Source organism: Aulonocara sp. 'chitande type north' Nkhata Bay, linkage group LG9, assembly GCF_057382095.1.
Source record: "Aulonocara sp. 'chitande type north' Nkhata Bay isolate Kocher_YH1m ecotype deep benthic linkage group LG9, A_spYH_male_GT1.1, whole genome shotgun sequence".
Lineage (NCBI taxonomy): Eukaryota > Metazoa > Chordata > Actinopteri > Cichliformes > Cichlidae > Aulonocara > Aulonocara sp. 'chitande type north' Nkhata Bay.
Window position 1 is genome coordinate 11,676,940 of NC_141352.1, and position 17,758 is coordinate 11,694,697.

General features: G+C 42.9%; 1 protein-coding gene across 8 annotated transcripts in view; it reads right to left on the reverse strand.

Moving 5' to 3' along the window:
• The window catches only part of map7d2b (MAP7 domain containing 2b), a 32,477-nt gene that overhangs the window by 2,335 nt on the left and 12,384 nt on the right, over window positions 1-17,758 (reverse strand). For 4 of the 8 annotated variants that reach the window (XM_086305795.1, XM_086305794.1, XM_086305796.1 and 1 more), the window contains 12 exons: window positions 17,602-17,746; window positions 14,654-14,743; window positions 11,181-11,267; window positions 9,662-9,780; window positions 8,080-8,153; window positions 7,672-7,865; window positions 7,078-7,216; window positions 6,338-6,518; window positions 5,088-5,192; window positions 3,943-4,006; window positions 1,954-2,095; window positions 710-1,005 (listed from right to left, as the gene is read on the reverse strand). In XM_086305795.1, the coding sequence (XP_086161921.1) occupies window positions 714-1,005; window positions 1,954-2,095; window positions 3,943-4,006; window positions 5,088-5,192; window positions 6,338-6,518; window positions 7,078-7,216; window positions 7,672-7,865; window positions 8,080-8,153; window positions 9,662-9,780; window positions 11,181-11,267; window positions 14,654-14,743; window positions 17,602-17,746 (1,632 nt within the window). In that variant the 3' untranslated portion in view covers window positions 710-713. The remainder of the gene's footprint in view (window positions 1-709; window positions 1,006-1,953; window positions 2,096-3,942; window positions 4,007-5,087; window positions 5,193-6,337; window positions 6,519-7,077; window positions 7,217-7,671; window positions 7,866-8,079; window positions 8,154-9,661; window positions 9,781-11,180; window positions 11,268-14,653; window positions 14,744-17,601; window positions 17,747-17,758) is intronic. The other 4 variants (XM_086305799.1, XM_086305798.1, XM_086305801.1 and 1 more) reach the window with 4 other exon arrangements.

A 17,758-nucleotide genomic window follows, 5' to 3' on the forward strand; every position in this document is an offset into this window, starting at 1 on the left:
CTTAGCTCAAAAGTTTGATTACATAACAGAAGTGTAATCACTCATATCATGGTGCTTTTCGTACGGTCCCTTTTTCCTGTACTGTTATCACAATTGCATAAAAAGTGTGTAAGAGACCTTTATTAAAACGTCTAATCAACAGATTTAAATGTCAGTCTCATCCACCACCTGTTCATCTTACAACAGAGACAAAACTGTTTAATTAAGAACAAAAACTGAAGCCGTTTGTCTGCAGATAAACTGCTGGTTTAATCTGTCATATTTTTACACTTGTCAGATTCCTTGTAAACTTTGCTGCAGGCTGACAGCAGCCATCCTCTGTCTGTTTAGCAGAGACACCTGCAGCATGCAGGGAGGAGCCTGAAGGCTCAAAGTCAACTAGAACCACTTTACAGCACTAAATAATTATTTTGTATTTGTATAAAAAACATGTTGTGTTTATGTCATGAATGGATGACTTCTAAATATAACAGCACTTGTGTGCACGGTCCAGATGTTTACAGGCCTCTGTATTAGCCTTCATATCTTCTGATTGGCTGCTCCTCGTAAGCAGGTGGCTTCTTAACCTGGGATGACTATAGTAGAAATAATCCTCTCTATGGCATCATATCGTCTAAAACTGAGTATTTGCCTTTTTACTGGATGGAGTAGAGCAGTGAAGACAGACAGAGAGAAGTGAAAGGGCCATATGTCGGGGGGTCTCTGTTACCTGGCTACTGGATGTCCAGCTTGCTCGGGCCGACGCTGTGGATGAGCTGGGACGACTCGGAGGCGGCGCTGTAGCCGTGAATCAGCAGGTTCTTGTTGAGGTCTCCGACCCCGCTTCCAGCCTGCATTTTGGGGTAAGGCTGCACCTCTGCAGCCTGCTGCTGCCCTCGCCCCGGGGCGTCATCGTCCATCAGGTGCCCCAGCGGGCAGCCGTCTGTTCCCTCGGTGACCGGCGAGAACTCGTGGGCGCTCGCTGGCTCATCCCTGGACACTGGACTGATGGAGACAGATGGAGAGCTTAAAGGAACAACGATGACAGAGACACAACATTTAGTTTATTAGAGCGTCTCGACGGGCAGCGTCAGTATTTAATGAGCAGTATTTGATCTCACAAACATCAGGCTCGGCTGTGGACATGAAGAATGAAGCCTTTAACCAGACGTGAGATGAGAAGACGATGAATGGATTACAGAGTAAATGAAAAGGTGATCAGCAGGGCTAAACACCTCCTTGTTGTAATGTCACAGCAGCTCAGATTAGCTATTCAGAGATCAAAGAGTAATGGTCAGCTGATCAGCTTGGCTTTAGGAAATTTTTATGTTTTTCCTTTTAATAACATTTTAGGATTTTTGCAGAGCTCTTCTAGTCTTACTGAACCATAGATATTCACACATAAATATCAAATTTGGGAAGAGAGCCGCAGCAATGATCAAAATAGTTGATGTGATTTAGATCAATCGATTTTGTCTGTGTTTTCTGTGTAGCTGCGTAAAGACACGTGACTGTTCTGGATAAATGTAGAGGCCTGGGGGAAGCCTGCTAATAGGAAATAAAATAGGACCTAAGACTGACCCTTGCTGTACATCAGAGGTAATGTGAGCTATAGACGGTTTATGATTGCTTAGGTTGTAATGAAAAGGGATTAAAAAAACTCCAGTGGCTCGCTCTCAACCACAGAGTGCTGAATGAGAGCTGACCTGACACTAAATTGAGTGAACGCTGGCTTCTGTCAGGCAAAGAAAAGAATTTTAGTTAATATAAAATATTATGACATACTGCCAAACTAAAGCATTATGATGCTCCCACGTTTTAAATCCCAGCACTTGAGTCCTGTTTTTTCCTCTGGTTCGTGGTTTTGAGTTGTAAGCGTTCTCAGTTGTTGGGGTGTCAGAAACCTTTGAGATGCAGACAGTTGACTAAATGAGATGAGGAGGAAGGAACAGGTCACGCTTTGGGGAGACCTACCTCACGTCCATGGACTGGACCCCATCTGACAGCTCGTCCACACTGCTCTTCTCCAGGGGTCCCAGCATGATGACGGGGGCTTCAGCGGGAGTCGCGGCGTCCTCCTCCGGGGCGACAGCACCTTCACCTCGCACCTCGATTGCTGCCAACATACACAGGAAGTCTTTACTCGAGGTTATAAAAGAGGTGCTAAAGGTTTGATCCCGGCCTCGGATATCACAGTTCAGCATCACTTCCTGAAAATGAATCCTGAGAAATGCTTTATAGTTGCAGTAAATTTCGCACCCTTTTTCAGATGTTCCACCTCTATCAGTGGTGACAAGCATCCGGATGAAACAGTGGAGACTCCAAACCTCCACCAAGGCTGAAAGTTTCCCAAATACATAGTTTACGCTTCTTAAAGGGAGGAAACTGTCTCAATTTGCAGACTTTCAAAGGATCTCTTTATTTCCACATTTTCAAAAATTCAAGACCAAACTTCAGACAGAAATATTCATCAGACGTTAACATATAGACTCTTCAAACAATGACACAAGTAACCGGATTAAAAGTCTGACTGGAATAAAAATGCTTCATGTAAACACACCAGATTCTGATCCAATCACGTTACTGTGGATAAAAATCTCTTTCCAATCGAGTTACACTGATCATTAATTGATGTCCACTTAAACACTTCTTTTGATTTTCGGGGTGAAACTATCCAAACTGCACGTCTGTTACGTCAAACGATGACGTCAGTGAGAAGGTAGGTCCATTGGAAGACGAAATACGACAAAGTCAGAAATGTGAGAAATCACAGCAATGTGAGGATGAAAGCAGAAATCCAGAGATCCAAATCACAATCCTACTTTTCCAGAAAACTCGACAATTCTGTGCATGTCAAAAATGATTTACTCTGTTCAGACGCTGGATGCACATAAATGCACGTCATGATCACATTACCTTATTCAGGGTGATTATCTTGCTTCATAATTATTTGCAGGGAGCGGCTTTAACCACTAAGAGTAGGAGGTTTAAGCCAACAGCGTTCCTGAAACTATGATCAACAAAGGCTTCATTAATTAAACTTCACTGCAAACCTCACAGCCCGCCGGCCCTCGAACACAACGAGCTGAGCCGAGGCTTCCTGGATATTTGTGATTTTATTACAGGTTTTGTTTTAGGCATGAGCCACAGCGCTCTGCGTCCTCCCTCCCCAGTGACTGCAGATAGAAATGAGCCAGCAGCTAAATCTAGTACAAGACACTGTAGTTTCTTATGACTTCGATATTTCTGTGCATGGTTAAAAATATCAAATAAACAAACAAAATCATTCCTGTTAAAAAAGCAGTTTTACACCCTCAGTCAACTGTTAGTGCAAACCATTTTTACACACATAATGATGCGTGGGGGAGAATAAAAACCAGGCACCCTGAATGCTTTGGTGTTCAGCTTCCTCTACTTAAACATTTCCTGATACATTTAATAGTTTCTCCTTCAGTTCAGAACCACCGGTTACGTTTAAAGTATTTAAAAGATGTTCATAAAACCAGGTGGAACTCCCTGCCGGCGAGGCCAGTGAAAGGAGTGTAACAATGTTCCTTATAAATGTTTTCTATCATAATCTTTCTGCTTCAGTGTAAAGCTGCGGTGATTACAGAGTGATTCACTTCAGCTGTGCTGATGAAGGCGTCGGCACGCGAGTCCGTTCAGGTCAGAGAGTTCAGCGAGCGCTGCAGTTTTTCCCCTCAGCGTTGGCTATTTATCCCACCTCCGCCCATCAGGAGGTGCTGTTCCCCCACCTGTGTAACACTGCTGAGTCACACTGCAGCTGCCAGTTATCACATCCAATTTCACAGAGAGGCCTGATCGTGGTGGAGAAATTAGATTTTCAAAAACGCTTCCCATCCAAAGGACGACAGGGAAAAGGACTCTGAACTGCACTGGCGTGGAAAATTAAGTCATTCGTTTTGTAGTGTGTGTGTGTGTGTGTGTGTTACATCCATTTACCTGGAGCAGCAGATGGAGGCTCCACTTCACTCTTCCTTGTTCTTTTCATAATCTCCTCAATTCTCTGCAGAAGCAGACACACGGCTGGTGTTAACAGAGAGAAATAAAAGACGATCACATCAAACTTTTCGAGTTCATGTTGTGTCATGATAATCCATCTGCTCGTAAAAGTGTCTGAAAACGGTGCAAAAAGGGAACAAATAGAAATCCAAGAATAAACAAAGAGCCGGAGCTCCGTTCAGCACATCCAGGATAATTTTCCTTGTATGGCTTCATTTAATCTGACGTCTGTAAGCAGTCACATGAAGGTCGTTTCAGGGTCTGACAGGTTACAGTAAATTAACAGAAGACAGTTTTTGTTGTTTCTCTGCGACGAGGTGAAGAACAAGCAAACATAAAAACAGAATTAAACGAAGGCTTAGACTCTGATTTAAGGTCCACAAAATGTTGCTGTGTTTTGGGATCGTGTATTAATGCCTACAGAAGAATGAAGTTGTTTGAAAATCGCAGCCAACAGGAAAAAAAGGAATGACGTTGCCTCATGAGATGAAGATTTTATCTGATTTGATCATTTCTCTTCCAGGAATGATGATCCACTGTCCTGAGAACTGATTGGGGAGGGCTAGTTCTCCAGTATACGTTACCGTGGTGATGTACCCCAGTGAAACTGAACAATATACAGAAACTTCAAATGACTCGGGGCGAAATAACTGCTGGTGAGGTGAAGTGAGCAGAACTGCGATAACGTTCAGGTGAGTGACTGAAGAGACCAGAGCGAGTGTGAGTGTACCAATGTCTGCAAGCAACCAGCAGCTTCAAAGTTATGTGTGACGAGTGGATCTCTTGCCATTGTATACGCAGCTTTAAAAGTGAATCATCGTCACATCCCTGAAAACCCCAGGGTTAAACCTTCAGTTACCCCGCTAAGCCTCAAAGCCTGCCTGGTAGCACAGGGAAAACAGGGGGCAGCACATCAGGGGAACAGCAACCAAATTTAAACATATCATAAGAATAAAAAACTGTCTGAAGCCAACTACGTCATATCTGAGTCTCCTGAAACTGTCTGGATCCCAGGTGAGAAAACATCTTAAAAGGTGAATTTTCTGAGCTCTAGTCTGTGATTAGTCTGTGGAGATGTTCGGTACCTTCTTCCTCTGCTGTCTCTCCTGCTCCTCCTGGATGTGCAGCAGCTCTCTCGCCTGCCTCTTCCTCTCAGCCTCCCTCTGAGCTCGCAGGAAGGCCTCCTCCCTCTGAAAAACACGCAGCCAATCACATTCTCGCTATTCTTCAGTTTACAGTGTGTAAACATGAGTTACCTGAAAACATACAAGAGTCGAACCGGAGACCCGCCCCCTTTGCTTCTCTAACACTGCCATGGCCGGTCTTACCTACAAGCTGTCGATCTGCACTGATATCATCATTAATCACTCTTCATAATTACTGTAACAATAAATCAGGGTTTAACCACTGCACCTGCAACCGAACAGGTTAGAGGTAGAGAATAAAGATATGGTACTACAGCTTGTGTGTCTGCTCTTTGCATAATTCACCAACTTCTTCTTTTAATACAGTTGTAATAGTTTTCATTCAGCTTGCATTCATAAATCAGAGATTGGGGCTTTTGTCTCCAAAGCTTTACTTGATTAAGTTTTTTTCTCAGTAGTTGGAGTTTGAAAGTTGAAATTTGGAGATAATAAACTCCAATTTTGACTTATTGATATAATAAAAAAGCTCTTTCAGTGGCAGAAACAGACTTCTGTACTTTACCATCTGGAAGAGGGACTATAAACAAACATAACAGAAAGAAGCATTTTATAATGAAATTATTATGGCATTAAATAAACTGCAGTAATAATAGAAAAAAAAATTATTCACATTTTTTAAATTTATTTTATTTGTTTAATTATTTACTTTTTTATTTATGCACCTTTTTAATTTTTTATTTATTTAATCTTCTAATTTTTTTGTCTTATTTAATCCGGTTTCTAGTTGTATTTATTTATTTTTAATAGATTTTTGTTATTTCCATATTTCTTCTGACATTTTTTTCTGCTTCTGTGTCCGTATGGCATGAAGCTTTCACCTACATGTTAGCATTCATTTATAATATTAAATCAAGACACATGACACCCATAACTAAAGAAACCTAAACACACTCAGAGACATAAATCCTTCTTTTATAGTAAACTGAGTCCTAACGTAAATGTATTCAGAGCAGGGTAAGGATAGCAACATGGGACACTGTAAGTACATCAATAAAAACACAAATGCATGGGCCAAAGTGATCCGTGAACATTGTTAACAATTATTCATTTGAGCTGAAACTATGCAAACGCTGAGCAGCATCACCTTCGTAACAATAAAACACATCATAGGTCGTTTCATTCACACGGACCTCTCTGTCCAGCTGATCCTGCATGTCCTTCCATCTCTGCTCCTTCTGCCGTCTCTCCTCCTCCTCCCGTCTCACCTTCTCCTCCTCCCGCCTCACCCTCTCCTCCTCGGCCTGCTGTGCCGCCCTCTCCTGCCGCTCTCTGGCCTCCTGCTGCCTCCTTTGCTCCTCCTCGGCCCTCAGCCTGCAGAAAACCACAAAGTCTGAACTTCACAGGGCGCCACAGACGAGACAAAGATAATCATCTCTGACAATTTCTATTTTTAATGCATTGTTAATATTGTTGATTCAGTATACACAGCAAACAGTCAAAGTAATCAAATCAATGACTTTTTCTACTCAGTCTTAGCTCTGAATAACTCCAGCTACAAAAGTGCAGTATAAGTACATAACTAGTCCCTATAAACAGGACAAAAAACACCATAAATCTCCTGTTTATAAATTGAGGCTTTTGGATATTCTCCATTTTGTTCCATCTACAACAATCCCTGTAAACTTTGCATTTAACAAACTATTTTGTGTTTAATTTTCCTCATCAGAACTGGAGCAAAATGCTGTATTTTGGACAGTATTGACTGCTACGATGGAACTATGAGTGAAACTCGATCTAATGTCCATTAAATGTTCAGCGATTGTAAGAAAAAACAAGAATCATAAGTCTAACGTTTCACATGTTCAGATAGAAACAGAACAAACCAGAAACATCTGGGTCCAGTGAACAGCTGTGTACGAGGAGCACTCACCTCTCCTCCTCCTGCCGCTGTCTCTCCTCCTGCTCCTTCTGTATTCGGGCCAGACGGCGTCTCTCTGCCAGCAGTCTGGATGCCTCCTCGGCGTCTGTGGTCCCACCCACGCTCCTTCCTGTGGGCGTGCCCGGAGACTCTGTTGGGGAGGATGGAGAGACACAAAAAACATAAAAAAACAGTTTAAAAGATTTCAAAAAGCCTTTAAACAACATTACAGCTTCATAAATGCTCAGCTAAGGGGACCATCTCACCAGAGCTCTGCAGGTAAGACCTGCTGATACATGTACAGATACAGAAAGGAAAGCCAGGAGCATCTTCGGTTGTGTTTTCACTCGATGTGCACTCTGCAGATTCTGTGGCGAGGTTCTGTTTGACATGTTGAATTAAACCTTCTTGTTTTGCTTTTTTCTTCGACATTTAGAGTTTATCATTCGCCTGAATTATGCTGAATATGACCAAAGGAGATTTCTCCTTCACCAGGTGGTATTTTGACCACTATCACCGTCCCCTGAATTCAATCGACATCAATAAAAAACTGATAGCTTAGTTAAGGCGGCATGTGTAAAGTTACTGCTGCACGTATGTCTTCACCTGCATTGAGTTCTCTGCTGGTGGATTTGGGGATCTTCTTCTCCGATGTCTCAGATTTGGTGGATTTCCTCTCCAGGGTGCTGTGACCTTTGACCTCGTCGGTGCCGGGGGTGGTGGCTCTCTGCCGGAGAGGGGAGGGCGGGTACTGACCAGGGGAGCAGGGAGACTGGGCGCGACTCCTGCTGGACCTCACCCTGAAGCAACCAACAGAGTCACATCAAGTCGCCTGTGCTTCAGGTGAAGTGTGCGTGTTCATGTTCAGACATGAGAGGACAGAAAACTGGCACGTGACTATATTTGGGACAAAATGCCCATCCCGTGGTTAGGTTTAGGCTGAGCGTATGTAAACACACAGTGCGTGTGTGTGCGCGTGTGTGTGTGTGTGTGTGTGTGTGTGTGTGTGTGTACCGTTTCGGTGTGGCAGGGCCCTTGCTGTTGGCCCTGAAGGAAGAACTGCGGCTTGGTGTGTTTGCTGACTCCCCCTAAAAGTCAGATTTCACAAATATTACTGGCTGTATAAACACATGATAATCAGAACATCAGGACTTCGTGAAGCTCTTGTTATAGCCGTGTAACTGGAGACCCATCAGTGAGGATGAGTCAGGATGAAGCTTCATCATGCTGGATGCAGCTTACTCACATCAGTAACGACTACAACATCAGTTTGTGAACGACGTGAGCAGTCGTTTTCCTGCCTCATTAAAACTGAGTCCTTCCTTCCTGTCCGAAGCATCAGTGCAGAACGACAGAGGATCATCTTACATGCTCGTTAGCTGGAATAAAACTTCATGAATCTCAAACAGTTACTAAACAGTTCTGACTGCATAGATGTTTGTTAGCATACAAATGAATTCATTACTGAAAGCTTTACTGGCTTTTTGACCGGTGCGGCCCAGTTTAGTAACTTGCACATCTTTAATCCTGCAGCTACATCCTGAAACTAGTCAGTACCGAGCAGGAACCCCGTCTGAGGCTGAAATAATGAGGTGGAATGAAAAACTATCAGCTCATCTAATGTTTGCTTGAGGCTGGCTCTGACAGAGTCCCCACACACTCAGAATTCACAAATTTACAGCAGAAATAAAGACATTTAGAGTTTGGTATGACTGCATGGGGGGATTTTTCTGTACCTCATGTTAAGGTTTAAAGTTTGGGGCTTGGCCGCACTGTCTGACACACATGACAACACAAGTGCAGAAGCTCCCAGCTGTATACTAATCTTCATCTTAGCTCCATGTGTATGCACTTCCTTTTTTAGCAGTTTTACCCTGAGAGGCTTAAGACATCAGCAGTGTCAACTCTAATTATAACTCTAACCCTAAAGATAAAAAGAACACCTTTAAATATGTAGTACTTTACAAACAGAGTTCACACACTGCTGCAGAAAAAGTGTGACAACAACAAATTCAAACAGAGGTGCAGACATTAGGCTAAATGACAAAACAGAACAAAACTAAAGAAAAGTTCAGATGCACAAAAACACAAAACCCCACCTGTAAACATATTCAAATCTTTTATAACCCAAGAAAAAATAAAATAGTGTTTTATTGGTCTGTTATTTAGCACAAGATTTCTGTGTCCCTGCATCGCGCCATAATCATTCCACCCTATTGTTCAAATATGACTTCTGGCTCTAAGAAAAACACAACATGGTCAAAATGTTAACACAACCAGAGTCCAAACACCACGTTTCATACAGGTAATGCCTGTTACCTGGCTACAGTGCTGACACTCAGACTGCAGGACAAATACACAGTCCTGCAGTTATTAACCTCTTACAAAGAAACCAGAGACTTACAAAAGCAACGGCAAGTGATTCACCCAGCAACACATCACACAGAGTCCACAGCTCTGGGAGAGTGAAGGTTCATGAGTCCAGATCTATAAGATTACCACACAGCACAACAGTTGCTAATGTGCCCTTTTAGCTCCAAACACCTCGCTTACAAAGAGCTATGTGGTGTTATATGTTAGTGTGTGTGTGTCTGACCGTGGGTGTTTTGGCTCTGGATGTTTCTTCGGGGAACCCAGCGATGCTTCTGCGGTTGGAGGAACTCCTGGTTAGTTTGTGGTTGTTGGATGAAGCTGTTCGATGGGACACAAAAGACACTGACGGGTCAAAGACGGACACACAGAAATAACACGTGAAACACGTTTACAACATACAGACAGAGACACAGATGGAGGAGAATGAGACGCTCGGTTAGGAAGACACGTTGTGCAAACAAATGAGAAACCGTTTCTGCTTTTTCTGCTGACTCTAACCCGGAGAGGCTCACTGCGCTTCCAGATAGAAAAAACAGCATTAACTTTTTGTCCCTTAAAAACACAAGTAAAATATTTTTAACAAGTAAAAAGCTGGTCTTTTTAACACATGATGATTGATGTAAATTAATGTTTTTCTTCATGACTTTCAGACAATTTCGGGAAAATGCAGCTGGGATATTGTCTCGAGGTGGAAATCATGCGCCTGAGATGTGTTCATATTTAGGCGAGGGGTGATGGAGGACGCCTACAGTTACCTGCAGGATCCTAACATGTATGGATAAAGGAGCTGGAGGGTTAAAGAGTACATCATGTCTTTTCCAACATCAAACTCAAGGTGCTGCAGAGTCGCTGAGATTTGTTTCTGAGGCGACTTTCATTTTGTCATCGTTTTCCCAGATCTCACAGGATTTATGCATCCAGCTGCATGTTGCATGGTTAGAGGGGTCTAAACCTTCTCCTTCACCCAATAAAACACAGACTCCAGCCGTGTGGGGTGAGCCAGGAACAACGGCTTGTATCTGCCTACTTAACTCTTTCATCATTTGCCAATCAACAACCTAAATGTCTCAGGAAGTTAAGTCTGCTCACGTGGACGTAGTGTTTTCAGAAACATTTGATCACTCACCACAGATTGAAGACTGAACAGAACCAACTTTAAGGGTTTTCTTTACTTGGATGATTGAGCATGAATCAAGTTGGCTATTTGCTAACATCCAAATATTTGAGACAATATGGTGCTAGAAATAATTCTGCTGCCGCCCCCTGTGTGAAAACCAGCCGTGCAGGTGATCAACTCAACACTGGCACCTGTGAAAAAACCTGAACAAGCTCAGAGAGACGAGATGGAGGTAACGACTAAGAAAGCAAAGACTGATCTAAGAAGATGATTCAGGTGAGGGAGCAGATGCTTGTTCGTACAGGATGTGTCCTGCAGCTGCTGAGGAGGAGCACAGGGAGACAAACAGCAGAGGAATAACTGCCTACATGCATCAACCTTGATGTTCTACCCAAGTTTATTAGATCCATGCTGCAGAGTGCTGTTACCTATAAAGCAGGAGTACTGTCTATTTGGTCTACAGGCACAGAGCTGAAAGAACTCTTATCTGGGCGACTTCTTCACACTTTTACTTTTACATGTATTTGTTTTGATCTGAAACACTGGAAACAAAGAGTTAAGCCTGAATCCTGCTCTCCAGTTTGGTACTCGGGTGATTTTTAGTTTAAGGTTCATAAAGTCTCACCTCTGTCCGGTGAGTGAAGAGCAGCTGAAGAGTTGGAGAGCTGTTTGTTGATTGGCTGATCAGATGGTGGAGACAGGAAGTCAACCGCTGAAGTAACACAAAAACAAAAAAGCGAATCATTTAAACGGACGCACACACCACAGCGACTTAAACAGCTGCTGCTCGGTGTAAAACTGTCCAGTGAACGTCCGATCCCAGCACAAACACCCCTCACACGACAAACACAAATCTGCCGGCTCACGCAGAAAATAAACCCACTGATCGATGAGCCGTGCAGGGCGCTGAATGAATTAACCTTGGTGATGTAAGACAGAAACGAAACAGCAGCAGAGACGCACACACACACGAGGAAGTGCTTCATCATGAAATGGAGGATGATGATAGCGAAGCAGCGACTGCAGAGCCATAAAGCTGTGAGGTGAACGTTTCAGAGACGAGAGACGCGACCGGACAAAAGCAGGACTTAAAAACTCCGTTTGTGACCAAAGACTTGATCTGCTCTCTGGGATTTTCTGGGATAGCGATTAGATTTTAGGAGTAAAGGATTATTTTCTTTCCAAATAATCCAAGTTTGCATGATTTTTTTATTCACTTTTATCTTTAGGAGAGTGTGTTGTTAACCTGTTTAACATAAAACATTTATTTTAGCGAGCTACTATAAGTAAGTAACAAAAATAATAAAATATTTACTGTCAGTAAGTTCATTCATAATCTTCAAAAAACGATTTAAAAACATGTTTTACCTCACAGTCACTCAGACGTCATGTCACAGTTTTTGTTTTATTTTTTTCATATTCCTAAAATATTTGTTAAGTTTAGTCTTTGTTGCCTCATTAGTTTAACCAATTATCTTGTTTTACTGTTTCTTCTAGTTAATTATACCCTAAAATATCTTGTAATTGTTTTAACTAAATGCTACAAATGTTTCAATTAATGTAATTAACTTAAATACATTTACTTTGATCTGATGAATTCAGAGAAAATATTTATTGATAAACAGAAAGCAATGAGCCACAGTTATCGTTTATATTTGTGTCTTTTTCCAGCTTAGTGTTGTTACGATTTAAAATGATTAAATAAAGCTGATTTTTAGGATTTTTATGTACACATTGCACTCTGTGCACTCCGAGTCGGCACTCTGTGTTTTTGAGGGTCGAAGCGTCATTCAGCGTTACGACTGAATTGAAATATTGAATTGACGTAGAAGCGCGGAGGGTCTTTACTGCATGCTTACACATCACAGCAGATAACAGTCAGGAGGATATTTTCTGGGCCAAAGGAAGTGTCCCGAATGTAGATAATAAATAGAATCAGTATCAGGATAATATTAATAATCAAGGCAGGTGTTTCTGTCTCTGTCCTTCCAGGAAAGGAGCAGATAAGAGGGACTTGAACGAAGAGGAGACTCGAAGGGACACAACAAAACGGTCTGTTGGTTCTTAAAGAAGATAGTCGTAATAATAATGTGTTATTGTTGGGGTATAAAACTGTGGCCCGATTCAAAGTCATCCTTTCTGTGAAGCAGACCGATGGTTTACATCGAGGTCTGTAACTTGTAATATCAACTGCCGAATCTTTTTAAGTGACAAATATTTCTCCTGTACTTCTTTGATTGAAACAGTGTCCTGACTGCAGTTTTAAACTCTGATTCGTTTACTCTGTTTCTCCTGAAATTACTACCAAACAACACAGGAAGTGCACCAGCAGGTCAGGCCGAGTGCAAAACACCATGGAGGTTATTTGAGTCGGTGATATGGGACAGTAATGATCGCATGGCGTCTGTGTGTGAGAGCGTGTGAGGTCTAATAAGTTTCACAGATAGCTGGAGGGTGAAGTCTGCTATGATTTATGGTGTGTGTGTGTGTGTGTGTGTGTGTGTGTGTGTGTGTGTGTGTGTGTGTGTAGTAACAGGGTGTTTCATAGACAAAATTCCCTGCTGAGAAAAATACGTATGCATCGCTAAACAAGGCCTTGGGCCAGGAAGACAGGAAGTGGAGCAGCCCTTTGTTGTGGGGGTGGGAGAGCATGTGTGTTGCATACGCACTTATGTGTGGTGGGGCTTTCAAACCAGATGCTCATTAGACAGTAAGAGGAGATATGACGGCACTGTTGATGAAGATGGGTGGAGAACACCGGCAGCTGACACAAATAACACACACTGAGTGGGTCGGAGGTCACGCATTTGATTGGTTTTAACTCTTTCTGATCAGCGCTGTCACCACTGTGTGAAGGTCAAAGCTCCTGTAAACGTTAAAAAACATTTAGAGCTCTACAGAGATTTTTGTTTTTTGAGTAAAGATTTCACACATTAAGTTTTTGGGAACATTTTTAGCTTTAAAATGTCTGTAAAAACCTTTGAAAAGTTAAAGCACAATGTTGTCCTTTGATGAGCAGATTCAGCAGTGGAGGCTGTTGTATGGCCAGATAATAAATGATAATGTAGTTACCTGTACATGTAGTAAATATAACCATACATTACACACCTAAACTCTATGCATGTTGAGCTTTAATAAAAAGCTTCTTTCGTTATCACCTTTTTTAAATTGAATATATTGACTTGTTTCTTTCAGCTTTTCTTTATGCTTCTGCATAGATTTTCCTTTTCTGTGCCACATGTGGCACTGAAATATGACTCCCTTTGGAGTGACTCTCTATGGAGTCAGTCCCAACAGACTCCCATGTTAACATTTACAACTTTTACTCAGAAAATAAATGTGTTTACAGCCTGCTTAAAAAACGCTGCCTCTGGATAGTTTCCTACTTCATAACAGCAACAGATATTTTTACAATTTACTTATTAGAATTGTTTTAAGGACAAAGTTAGGCTTGTGCTGCTTTGACTGAAAGTTGGATGGCGAGGAAGGCGAATGCAGCTGCAGCTGTCTGCCAGGCTTCACCTCAGTTAACTGGAGTAACTCATGTGGACCAATAATATTGATTACTGTGCAGTTAATTGTACTAACACATTGTCTGTGCTCCAGTTTTGGTGAATGAAAGTCTAATAACTCATTATTAGCTATCTGTGTCTGTATGAATGCAGGCTGGTAACAAAGCCAGCTATTGTTAGCTGATAGCGTAGTACTCCACCCTCTCATATAAGCACGGCCACTCTAGCTAAAAAAACCAAAAAACACATGATGGCTGACAAAACTCACGTCCACTGAGGTGTGCCAACATACTGCACATGCTGCTACATTTACTGCAGAGGAAACCTGTGCAAACTTTTTTGCTGCAACTTTGTTTACAAATATTCAGATTTATATTCCAATTTATCGCTGGTGGAGCGCGTTTTATTAGGTCCTCTAAGAACAGTCGTGACAAAAATCAGTGCAAACATTTTTAAAAGGATTGAAATATAATACACACGACTATCACACACTTCAGGATGACGCTACAGCTACGAACATGCAAACAGAGGATCGACTGCAGGTGGCGGTGGGTGGGTGTGGCACACATAGTCATGTGGTCTGTACCGTTACGGGACTGGCTGGCACTGGAAGCAGCAGGAAGCTCATTGGGCTGAGCGGAGCCAATGGCATGGCAGGGTGGGGTCTTAGGGTTACCTGGGCAGCAGGTGAAGCAGAGCGGAGAAAGCAAAGCATTACATACTCACACACACACACACACACATGACAGGCATACAAACAGAAAACAACAACCAAGCTCGGTGCACACACACACGCTGGGTTAAAGTGAAAGAGGCATCAAAATCTGTTCAAAAACATTGTAAAGGCAAACGAGCCAACAAGAGGGAGAGTGAAACACAAAACTGTGACGCGAATATGTGCAAAAGAAGTGTCACTGCCCTCTCAGGGAAGATCTAAGATCCTGTTCTCATCATGTGGAGGTTCAAGCAACATCTGCTGTAAGAGAACTGTTTAAACTACCATGTTCAGCATGTAGGCAGATCTACAGGTTCTGAACAATGACACTGGACATTATTGTAGTTTTGATTCTTTACACCACCACAGAGGATTTGAAATCAAACAGTGAACATGTGTTATTAGAGTATTGGATTCACACAGTCTCCCATTTTCAGTAACTTAACTGACTGACAACCAGCTGGCCGGCTGAGGCCTGGTTCCTCATTATTTTATGACAAATTCAGCAGATAAAAGAAGTGGAGTGTGCCGGTAGCTGTTCACTGAAACTGTCACTGTGACATCCAAAGACACGTCAGTGCAAGTGAAGGAGTGTCATTAGGCTGACAGGCCAAAATAAACTCTCTCCGATCAGGCACAACATTATGACTTGTATAATATTGTGTCCAGCTGTTTGCTACAGAAACAGCAAACAGATACAATGTGTTGTGTACTCTGACACCTTTCTACCAGGAATGACCTTTTTTGCAATTTCAGCTATAACAGCTGATCTGTTGGATCGGAGCAGAGCCGGCCTTTGTTCTTCATGTGACCCTGTCGCTGGTTCATCACTGTTCCCTTCTTGGACCACTTGATGCGCTGTTAGCAGTGTTAGCAGTGCTACGATGAACAGATAATCTTCACTATGGCACTAACAGGTGTCATGATGAAGAAACAATCAGAGTGATTCCCTTCATATGACCGTGGTCATGACTATTAAGACTGATCGGTGTATAAAAGACAAAAAAACCTTTCATAGTGGCCAAATCAATAATCTGGTTCATTCTCAAAAACAAGGAAGACACTGGTGAGCTCAGGGACATCAAAAGGCCTGAAGACAACTAAAGTGGACGATTACAGAGTTCATTACTTGCTTAAGAAAACATCTAACAACAACATCTAACCAATCAAGAACATTCTAAGAGAACATAGGTTACGTTATGTAAAAGAGAGTTTATAAAAAGATGCAAACCATTTGAAAACAAGAAGAAAACATCTAAAAGAGTTCTGAAAGAAAGTCTTTGAAATGAAGATTAACCAGGACCAGGACGACTGGAAGAGGCAAGCAGCTCATCATCTGAAGCATAACACATCACCTGTCAAACATGGTGCAGGTAATGTTTTGACATGTGTATGTGTGGCTGCCAGTGGAAGTGGGTCACTAGTATTTATTGATGATGTGACTGCTGATAGAAGCAGCGGGACGAGTTGTGAAGCGTACAGGGTTAGACTCTCCTCAGGCAAATGCTGCACAACTGATCAGAGCTCCACAAGGCCCCGTGGGATTAAAGATGAACGCCTGCATTTCAATCACATGTCGGCTGTGTGATTTAAACTCCACTGTGGTGGTGTACAGACGCAACATTAAAAAGGAAAGTGCCATTGTCCAAAAACGCATACACAGATATACTGCTGGGTCCCTTTGAATGCTCCTGTATTAACATCACCCGGTGCCAGTTCGGATCAATAACCGTAATCTCAGTGCTTATTTTTAAATTATTCCCCCAAGTCTTGGCAACAAGAGGAGAAATAATCCTTTGAAAATGGACACACATAAAAGAAATCCTAATATTTTTTTTCACAGGGTTGTGTATCTGCTGTGATCCCGGTTGGGTAAATATCTGCAGCAGCTGCTATCACGGCCTGAACACCTTGTTCGAATAAAGTAGCAGCTCATTTTGGAGCTCGGGACCAGAGGAAAATACGCAGCACACAAACACACACACAAAAACACACACTTTGCGTCTTTGGGTGAGTGTCTGTCCTTTAATCGAGCTGTAAGATGAGCTGGTGCCGTTTCTGCTGCAGTGAGCGTTCTGCCGGGCCCCACAGATCCCAGAGCAGCGCCTCTTCCCCAGTCAGCCGGGCTGGAGCCAGAGGAGCTGCCTGGTGGACCCGATCCCGGCTCAGCTGGTGGGTACTGTGAATAATTGATGGCGTTATGAATGCACCACAGCATAGAGCCAGGCTCGGGCCGACAAGAAGACAGAAAACATCTCAGAAAAGAGTGACGGTGAAGAAAAGAGATAAAATACGAGTGATGGAAGTTGGCTCAGTGAACAGCCCTGTGTCGCACTTTGTTTATGTGTGTGGCCTTGTTGCGTTCAAGGTCTTCTGAGAATTAGTCCTGCATCCCAGCTCGGAAATAAAACACACAAACATAAAAATAAACCGGCACCTGTAGCACGTTTAAACAGCAGTTTACAGGCACAGCTTGACCCCGTCTGATCAGGCTGAAGCTTTATGAACTCACTCTGAGTCTCTCTAAAGCCTGAAGGGGTCTGGAGACAAAGCGTTCCTGCATTGCAGCCTCCCCACCCTTTTCCTCCACTGCCCCGCTGTGTTTTCTCCTTCTCTATATCCTCACTTCACCTGCTCTTTGTCCTCTGCTTTTACGTCTCCACCCTTTATTCCCACAGCTACCCCCCCGTCTCCTCCTGACCTCCAGACCTCCTCCTCCTGAAACATCTCTCCACTTCTCCATCACTACCAACCCCCCCGAGTTCTAGAAATCAAACCCACCCTCCAATGACATCATCATCATTTCTGTTGGTACTCACCCTCCACTCCATCAGGCGGTCCTCCCCATGTCCACCGTTTAGGCCTGTTATCCAGGTGCTCCCGGGCTTCTCCTCCACCTCCACCTCCTCCTCCTCGTCTTTCAGGGCCCCCGGCTCTTCGGCGTACCATGGCCTCCAGCCTCTCCTGCTCGTTACG